General features: G+C 37.8%; 1 protein-coding gene across 1 annotated transcript; it reads right to left on the bottom strand.

The window, feature by feature from the left end:
- Positions 1 to 621: 621 nt before the first annotated feature.
- LOC121367920 (cytochrome P450 7A1-like) lies at positions 622 to 9,339 on the bottom strand. Its single transcript, XM_041492374.1, has 5 exons — positions 9,289 to 9,339; positions 6,915 to 7,112; positions 4,399 to 5,327; positions 2,691 to 2,869; positions 622 to 1,520 (listed from the first exon to the last, which is right to left on the bottom strand). The coding sequence occupies exons 2-5, from the start codon at positions 6,992 to 6,994 to the stop codon at positions 1,212 to 1,214; spliced, it is 1,497 nt and encodes a 498-aa protein (XP_041348308.1). The 5' UTR covers positions 6,995 to 7,112; positions 9,289 to 9,339; the 3' UTR covers positions 622 to 1,211.
- Positions 9,340 to 9,688: the final 349 nt, after the last annotated feature.

The following is a 9,688-nucleotide window of genomic DNA, read 5'->3' as shown; positions in this document are numbered from 1 at the left end:
AAAAAAAGGGGGAAAAAGAAAGGAAAACAAATCAGGAAATTAAAAATAAAAATTATAAAAAAAACCCAAGAAAAAAACAAGAAAAAAACACAAAAACCTATGACATAAAATATGAGATGAAAATGTTAATATAATGATTACTACTGTACGTAAAAATAATTTTTAAAAACAAAAACATTTGGACGAATTCTATTTTGGATGTTTCGAAATGTAGAACAATGCCAGTTTGTTTTATTCACTGTAAGACAAATATCTACATAAATATATTGGTAACATTCTTAGGGGACTTTGATATTCGACCTATCGCTAGCATTTGACCTTTACCCTTTAACGTCATTTCATTTCCCCCCATGACTAGACGACCTCTTTCGTAAGTTTCTCGTCCTTCCAGCGACTCGATCACAACACTCCGACAAAATAAATGCAATCTACACATGACAGTGTCAGTAAAATGTCGGCAAATGTGAATCTGACGTCACACATCATTAAGTCCGGTGCTGCGGCACCATGTGACGTATTTCCGCTTACTAGGCGGGATGTATTCAACCTTCTTTGGTCTCTCATTCAGTTTTGTTTTTCCCCACAGAAATCACACAACTTGCACATATACCCGTAAAATTGAGAGCAGCAAAGTCAAACGCGTGTATAATTTACACATTAAAAAAAAAAAAAACAAGAAAAAAAGAGAGAAAAAAAGTCACAGCTCCAAAATTGTTTTAAAGTTTTTTGTTTGTTTTGAAACAAGCACTAAGAAACATCGTCAAAATGCACGTGACTTCGGCGAGACAACCAACCAACCAATCCGGTAACTCGTCTCTCTTCTCGAAGGGACTCTTGAGATCCCCGCCCATCTCCACAGCAGGACCGGGCCACCACCTCTCAGTCAAGTCTCTGACCCATGATGCTCATATCCACTACAAGGTGCAAGCATGTCCGTCCTGGACACGCACTCCAGATCAGCAAGTCGGTAGACTTCTTTGTTGTTGTTGTTGTTTTTTGTTTTTAGGAGATTCTCAGGATATAGCAACTCTCGTTTCATTTTTTGTAATGATGAAAAAATACTTGAAGCAGTCAATAAATTAGGCCTATAATACACAAATGCATGTATAGCTCTGCTCGTGCACACAGTTCAAAAGTCGTCTGCTTCCACAGTTTGTTTGTTTTTACACTTTCTGTGTAAGTTGTTTTTGTTTTGGGGTTTTTTCTGCTGATTAAGCCACATGGCTCCGTCGAGGCAAAAACTCCAGTTCGTGGAAGTTGTCCTTTAACCTGTACTTGACGTTCACATCGCGTCGCGGCGGTAAAATCTCGTGTCCATAAAAACTGGTGTCGGGCGTCGTTTCCTCTCCCGGTAAAAGTTCAATATCGAAACTATTGACCAAGTTCATGAGGAACCATTTTGTTTGGAGCATCGCGTAGCGCTTCCCGGGACACAGTGACCCAAAGGCGATCAGGGGGTTCTTCAGTTCCTTTCCATTTTTGTAGAATTTGGCGTCAACAAAACGATCGTACTTAAAGACCTATTCGAGAAGGGAAAAAAAAGAAGAAGACAATATGAGTGAGTGAATTAACTCTACATGTACACAAGTCAACCGGCAACACAGTGTTTTCCTTAAACGCGGCCAATGTTTTGTCAGAAAAGAACATTTAGTGAACTTTTAAACAAAACCCCCCTTCTGTAGCCTGCCGTGATCAATGCTTCGTACGTTACACTAGATTCCCCCCGAACTTTCATTTACGAGATTGCGCGAAGAACATTCCGCCAGGCTAAAAGCACACAGTGGACCTTTAATTGTGTATAGAACACCTTCACCAATAAACTTTTTTTTTCGTGCCAACGAGCCACACAGTTTGCTAAATCATATTTACAGACGCAGCTATCGGCCCTGTTTCTTTAGTATCGACATGCACTGGCCATTCATGTAACAGACGTGACTTTTGCCCGCGTTTGTAATCTTTTCCCCTTCCTTGTGGGTAATCAAACCGAGGTTCAGTCACGTGCAACAACAGAAAATGTGATTCCGCAGACGTGACACTTCCGCTTTTAGCCAATATCCGTTTTGTTACTTTAATTAAACAATCGAGGCTGTTTGCAAACAGAAATTATTTTACCTAAACATATTTCACACACAAACATGCAAACTAACTTTCTTTTTTTGTAAATCGATACTTCAAGACAAACTATATAACAGAATTTATAACAATCACAATTTTATAATAATAATAATAATAATAATAATGCGATAATATGTTAATAAAATTAATTACCATTATCATCTTTATCATCATCAATTTCGTTGGCATAATGAAATAGGAGTATTATTTCGAAGAACGTGGACATGAGAGTTAAAAAAGTTTCAAAAAGATGTGAATAATATCGAAGTTATTATCTAAACCAAATTGACAAACGAGGTATAGACAAACAGAATTTGACATGAGAAGAAACGATATTATTAAAAATCAGTCAGAAACTGAAAAGCAATCCAACAATTTATTCTGCGTTTTACTTTTGCTTTTTTCATTCTCATAATATATCTTATATAGTCTTGGAACCAACACAAAACCAATGCTTACATAATTTTTTTGTTCAATCTTTCCAAATCCCTCCTTCATCTATTATTATTATTATTATTATTATTATTATTATTATTATATAAACTGAACTAATATAGGTAGTAAACAATACACACCTCAGGGTCCTCAAAGATCTCGGGGTCCATGTGGATGCAAGGCGGGTAAATGGCGGCCTTGTCTCCTTGACGACATCTGTATGTCTTGCCGTTGTCAAGGGTGAAGTCAGTGTCCTCCACGATCTCTCGAACCATGAACACCCCGCTCGTCAGTCGCATCGTCTCCTTGATTATACTGTCTGTAAAACAAAGTAAAACATATTTAGATATACTTTTATAAATACACATTGGCCTACTATGAAACGAAGTTTAAAGTATAAATTGTACAATATTATTATACTGTTTATGATACTATTTCAATATATAATATTTTTTTCATTATACTATGAAACAAAGTTAAAAACATCATTTGTGTATTATACTGTCTGAATTATCAAAAAAGTATAAATATTTATTATTATTGTATTACAAAACAAACATAAAAGATCAGTAGTATATTATACACAGTAAAACAAATAAAAATATATCTTAATTATTTTATTTTACTGTTAAAAATATCACTATAATTATTATAATTGTTTTTATAAAACAGATATAAAATACAGCCAGTTGTATTTAGCTATCTGAAAAACAGTTTAAAATATTGTTAAAGAATTTCAAATATCTATAGTGGTGTGTTTATGCTGTCTTTTGGACAATCATTTTAAAATTATCAGCTGCTTATTACTCTGTCGGTGGACAAATAGTAAATATTATTATCAATGCTATGACTGTAACATCCGAGAAATAAAGCTTAAAACATCATAGATGCTATCATTATTATATACTGTATTAAGTTAAAAACTATCATCAGTTATAATAAGTTATGATTACTAGTATACTGGCTGGTACACGGTTAAAGACATTTGGAAGTAGGATTATTCTGTCTACGCAGCAGTTAAAAAGATCACCACTTATGTGCATTCTTCCAAGACAGAAACGTGTATTACATAATTTAATTTTAATGTTTAATTTATGGCGTGTTGTTGGCGATGATAGGTGCCACCACCTCATTAGCAACACAATGCAAGCATGCTGATAAGACAACAGGTAGATGTTATGTTTCCTTATTGTTTTATCCATATTACGTTTAACTTTAAAATGAAAAAAAATTGTTTTCCTAATTAAAATGATGCCAAAATCTCCCCAGCACAAAACTTCATTCCACCCCGTGTCATGTTTAGCTGCATAATATTAATAATCAGCCAACTTATGCAATGATTAAAAAATCCCTTTCTCTTTTCATTTTATAGAAAACATAGCTATATTAATCAAATATAAATGTAATTATTAGTGACTTTAGGAAGGAGATATTATTTCTGAATTCTAAGGAATGTGAACATTTATTCACATCATTATTAAAACTACTACTATTACTGCTGCTGCGGCAAGTACTACTACTACTATTACTACTACTACTACTACTACTACTACTACTACAACAACAACTACATCTACTACTAGTACTACTGCTATAACTACTACTTCTCTGTTGATTATCATAAATCTTATAATTAATACTCTTTACATTGATTTTTGGGAGCATTGCATATATATTTATTGTTATTTATTAAACATAATTAATTTTATTAATTCGTTATATTATTATTATTATTATTACTATTATTAGTAGTATTAGTAATGTTAATTAAAGTTATTACTTTCATCACTGTTATTATGTATTATCCTCATTAATAGACTATGTTGATTTATTGAGTATGCTATATACCTAGAACTGGAAGGTGGTCGATCTCCTCGAGGGTGAAGCACAGCGGTTCGTTGTCGTTGAGTCTCTCCTGGACCAGGTCGCCCACTTCCTTGGACAGGGCGGTGTATGTGTCTGCCTTGCTGACGATGTAGTAGGCGCACCAGAAGGCTGCCCTGAACGTGTTGTAGTTGACGTGCAGGAAGACGAGGTTGTGGCCGACGATGTCCTGCTCTGTCTGGGCGTTCTCCTTCATGAACTGGGTGGAGAACTTGATGTAGTCGGACACCCCTCGGCGGTTCATCATGTCGGTGGAGTTGGGCACGTGGCACAGCACCCGCAGCGCCTCCAGGGCCTTGGGGAACCACTTGACGCCGATGCCTAGCCACATGTAGTTGAAGTACTTGTGGAAGATGTCGAAGTTCTTGTGGAACACCTGCGGGTGGAACTCCTCGGCGGCGGGCCCGTGGCCGAAGATGGTGTAGAAGAGCGCCGAGAACAGCGTCCTGGCGGTGAAGTTACGCAGGCCGTCCTCCCCCCACTGGTCGCCGACGGTCTTCACGTCGTTGCCGTTGACGTCGACGGTGGTGACCTGCTGGAAGGCGTCCTTGAGGTTGTCGGAGAAGTTCTTGAGGCCCAGGTACAGGTAGCGGCCGTTCACTTTCTTGCCGGCCTCGCTCAGCATCTTCCTGGCGTCCACGAGCTCGTAGCTGAAGATGTTGTGATTCACCTGCCGCTGGATCGGGTCGAAGTCGAACTTGCGCTCCTTCGCGAACTGTTCGTACGAGTGGGGGTCGGCGACGATCGTCAGGTGTTGATTCAGCAGGCGTATCGTGAAGATGTCGCCAAATTTCTTCTGGCACCGGTGCAGGAACTGGACGGCATGCTTGCCGAACTCGATCCCGTTGCCCAGCAGAAGGTTTCCCGGGACTAACGGAGGCTCATTTTCTCGCCTGAAATAATGAAAATAATAAATAAAAATCTGTTTAATAATAATGTACATATATAATAAACATATACGGTAATTAACATATTCAGGAATGCATGCAGTGAAACCCCTCTGCTCAAGCTTTTTAAAGATATATTCCAGGGGAGCATGACTCGACCCCCTCCACCATAAAAACTTCGCTCGCCACAGTCTAGACCACCCTGCTAAAATCCCCAAACACACACAAATAAACACCAGTTTCTTTTTTATCTAAAGCAGATCAAATTATCATTAGAACTTCTGTTTTAAAGTGTGCAACAGTGTATAAAGGGAAAGTTTTCAAGTTTTATAGAATTGTTTTCTTCACACTGCAAAAATTAAAAAACAAAATTCCATACTGTTGTCACAAATATTATACCAGACCCGTTTTCGTCAATACTTTTTACAAGAGGCGTTTAATGTTATCAATATATTACTAAATTTTGAATGTGGGAAATGGGTTAGGAAAAAATCCGGGTAATTAACTACAGACTTAACGTAAACTTTCTCCGTGACTGTATCTCGTGGAAGACGAAGGTAGCCGACGAGACTCGACTAAACGTGGACGCGGGGATCGATGTAGATACCGTAAAGCTAATTACCGTCGATATTTTGGAAAACTCAGACGCGGCCCGGGCCAATTGCCTCGACGATCCGAGTCTTATCTTATCGCTCATTTACCATCGCTAAAAGATCCTTGTAGTCGACACAAGTGTTCGTCTGGGATAGGATTATTTTCAGTGGAAAATGTATACATATAATAATTATTTATAGAAGAAACTGTGAAAGTCATGATACACTGGTGGGTTTTTTTTCTTCTTCTTCTAGAAGCATATATAGATTGATAAAATGGAGGTTTCACTTAACAGCCCTTCAGCAAATCGATAATTCTCGAAGGAATAATAGGCTAGTAGTCGGACGCGAATATCTGTTTTAATGCTGTGGGCATAAAGGCGAACCATTGTTTTAGCTATCTGTCTCGAGTTGTCGCCCTTACTGGCGTAACGGCCGTTCTTTTAACAGGTGGAATTGTTTTTAAGAACATTTAACACAACTGACATTTTAAAACTGGATTTTGATGTTGAACAATAGCAAAAGTATAAATAATCTGTAATAAATAGTATTTCTAAAACAAGTATTATCGTATTGGTGATGATAAATGCGAAAAGGTTCCATTAAATAGATGGTGAATACCCCCACCCCTCCAACAATGCAATGCATGGATTCGTGCAATAAGGAAAACTTAATTATTAAACTTTACATTATTCAAATGTATTCGCTTACATTTGTGTTGTGCTTAATACAATAGCTATAGTAAATGCTAGTAATTAATATATTTCACTACAAACCGATGTGTCTATTCGTATTAATTACCTAAATATTAAAACATTACTACCTTCGGAAAAATCGTGTTTTACCCCCTCCTCCCCTTTATGGGATCTATTAAATGGGTCATATGACTACAGAATGCAAAAAGAGTATTTAATCATGGGATAAACTCGCGCCTAATGAGATATAAAAGGGTAATACATATTTAAAAATGGAATTAAAACAAGTAAAATAAATGTCTTACCTTCGTCTATAGAGATATTTGACGTATGCCATAGTGAGGCCGACAGTGACTGCGGCCAGGTAGAACGTTACAGCAACCATGATGATGTGTACAAAGTCGTCGTAGTCGTAGTAGTAAAATTAATATCCAGTAATCCGTATCTCGGTAACAGAGTAAATATTACTTTTCCGTTTAGCTTGGGATGCGTCGGTTTCACCGCTGTAAAACAGAAAAACCAACACAAATTAGTAACAGTGAAATAACAGTAAAAAAGAAGAAGACACTGTCCATATATGGTTGACAATGATATAAACACCGCCGTACACTGATTGAAAGTTTAATGACCAACCAAAGGACGCAACAAAATAAAACACCGACTTTAGGTGTGTCAAACAAAGATGTGCTGATTTTTTGAAAACAAACCGTAAAAGCGGTTCCCACAACACACAGAATGGAATATTACCAAGAGCGCGGTAAAAATATTTGTTAGGAATTCCAGTTACGATAATAAAAAAATCTAGAGTGATAGAATTGTCATACGATGCATAAACATTTGTCATTATAGCGTTATCAGGAGCGGACCCACGATTTTTCTTGGCAGGAGGTGCAACTAAAAAACAGGGGCAGTTTTCGGTAAATTCATTATAAATTTTGTTATACGCTAGGGATATTAGGACATATTGAGGGGCGAGTGCCTCCCTCAGAACATCCCCCTGGATCCGCTTCTGGTAACAATCAAATATAGTAACTAAATATTCCTATTCACCAAGCCGTGTAGTCTTCTTTCTGTTTCCTTTAAAGGCGTTATATCGGGATTATTATGTTACTATTTACGAAGTGATTGATCGATTTACTGAAACAAGCAATGAATGAACGAACGAACGTGTATATTCACACTGAAGTCACACGACCGCTGCTTTAATCGATACCGGTACGTCGCCGCATGGCTTCAAACTAACTCTGATAAGCGTCTAATCACATTTCTATGCCATCTATGTAAATGTCCACGTGTTATGATGTCAGTTACAAAAAATAGACACACTGCTATCAAGATATTTCCCAGGCTGTTGTAATCCCGGAAAAATATGACATACCCACCAACAGAAATGGGCGTGTCTATTTGAAATGAACGTAGCAACAGTAAAAGATTAATTTTATAATAACAGAAGTGGTATATATTTCCTTCCTAATTTTTAAAATATCTTTTTATTATTATTAGTTTTTGTAATTGTGCTTTCTTCTTAAGATTAAAACAAAAAATGATTGATCTTCTTCTGTTGAGCTTTTCGGGGATAGAATTTTAAAGAAAAAAGATTTACAAAAAAAAAAAAACCCGGCTTAACACAGGTGCATCTTTTTGTGTAAATGTCACCGATATCTACAACAGGTAAAGTTTTCCCGATGTTCTTTACCTACAGGTTTTGATCATTACTGAGGTAATGCAGGTGAGGAACTACAGGGCAGTTTTGTGTGTGACTTTGAACAAAGTGAGTCACTCTCCATTCAATGTTTTGACAGATCTGCCGTTTGACAAGTTCCTGATGACAGAAAGCTGGAGATGTACACATTTTAGCAGAACACGTGGCCCCTTCAAGCCCGTCGGTTAACACGAATGATGACCCTAAAACAGTCAGCCTCGGTGAATGATAAATTTTGACAGACCTGTCACTTACAGGTGTGCCTCTCTGGGACACGAGAGAGAGAGAGAGAGAGAGAGAGAGAGAGAGAGAGAGAGAGAGAGAGAGAGAGAGAGAGAGAGAGAGAGAGAGAGAGAGAGAGAGAGAGAGAGAGAGAGAGAGAGAGAGAGAGAGAGAGAGAGAGTGGAAAATCCCGCGTAAAGCTAGTCCACGACATACGTAACACAACTCAAAACATGCTATACATTTCACTCGGTTGTAGATTTCAAGAAAAACCGCAATAGAAATTGATCAATGAAAGCAAGATTATGAAATCGCGAACAGCTGACTTATGTGTGTATTATATTATACACAAGTGGTCGGCCCTGTATGACTCATATTTACTATCTTTGGAAAAACTGCTAATAAAACACAAATAAATAACTTGACATTACTCGACATAAAACAACAAAACAATACCATCCACCCCCGCACTCACACGCGAAACATTGCTTATTTAAGGCATTATTTGAACTGTCGGAGAAGCTAGGGTTTCAGTTATCCTAAGTTGTTATAGTCCATTTATTCCGACACAACCAACGAGGAAATAAGTGACCCACGTGTTCTAAATAGCCGGGGAAACACTCGAGTGTCGATAGAAATTAATCAAATCGCTTTAAAAACCACATTTTTGTCTCTCAAATCTTCAAATACCGTCTGATATTATATATATGTACACATATATATAAAAACTGAAAAAATATAAGTCCAATACTTACATTATGAAAGCTGCTAAAACCAAGAACGAGTCTCAGATATGTTATGTTCGCATTAGTGTATGTCAACTCTATTTATACACAGGGAGGCGGGGCATCAGGCCTTTCGCGATTGTCAATCAATGAACTGTGGAACGAATCACGTCACCCCCACAAAACCGGAACATGACAAGCCCGTCACTGTGAGCATACAAAGAACATAATATAATCGCAGCGGCTCGCTATAAAATTGACCGCGTAGAAATTAATTGTGGATCAAAAATGACTGTACTAGATTTTTTTTGCTTTTCATCTCAATTCCCCCCCCCCCCCCCCCCCCCCCCCCCCCCCCCCCCCCCCCCCCCCCCCCCCCACCCCCCCCCCCCCCCTTTTTTTCCTTTTATAAACTGCTGTCTAGTATGGA

This window comes from Gigantopelta aegis, chromosome 3 (assembly GCF_016097555.1).
Source record: "Gigantopelta aegis isolate Gae_Host chromosome 3, Gae_host_genome, whole genome shotgun sequence".
Taxonomy (NCBI): domain Eukaryota; kingdom Metazoa; phylum Mollusca; class Gastropoda; order Neomphalida; family Peltospiridae; genus Gigantopelta; species Gigantopelta aegis.
The sequence above is the reverse complement of the archived record's forward strand: the minus strand, read 5'-3'. Positions and strand labels throughout refer to the sequence as shown.

Excerpts from the sequence above, each read along its gene's own strand:
- LOC121367920 (XM_041492374.1), bottom strand. The coding sequence starts at position 6,994 with ATGGTTGCTGTAACGTTCTACCTGGCCGCAGTCACTGTCGGCCTCACT. Across the intron at positions 5,328-6,914 it reads AAATATCTCTATAGACGAAG|GCGAGAAAATGAGCCTCCGT; the intron begins GTAAGACATTTA and ends TCATTATTTCAG. Across the intron at positions 1,521-2,690 it reads AGATCTTTGAGGACCCTGAG|GTCTTTAAGTACGATCGTTT; the intron begins GTGTGTATTGTT and ends CTTCTCGAATAG.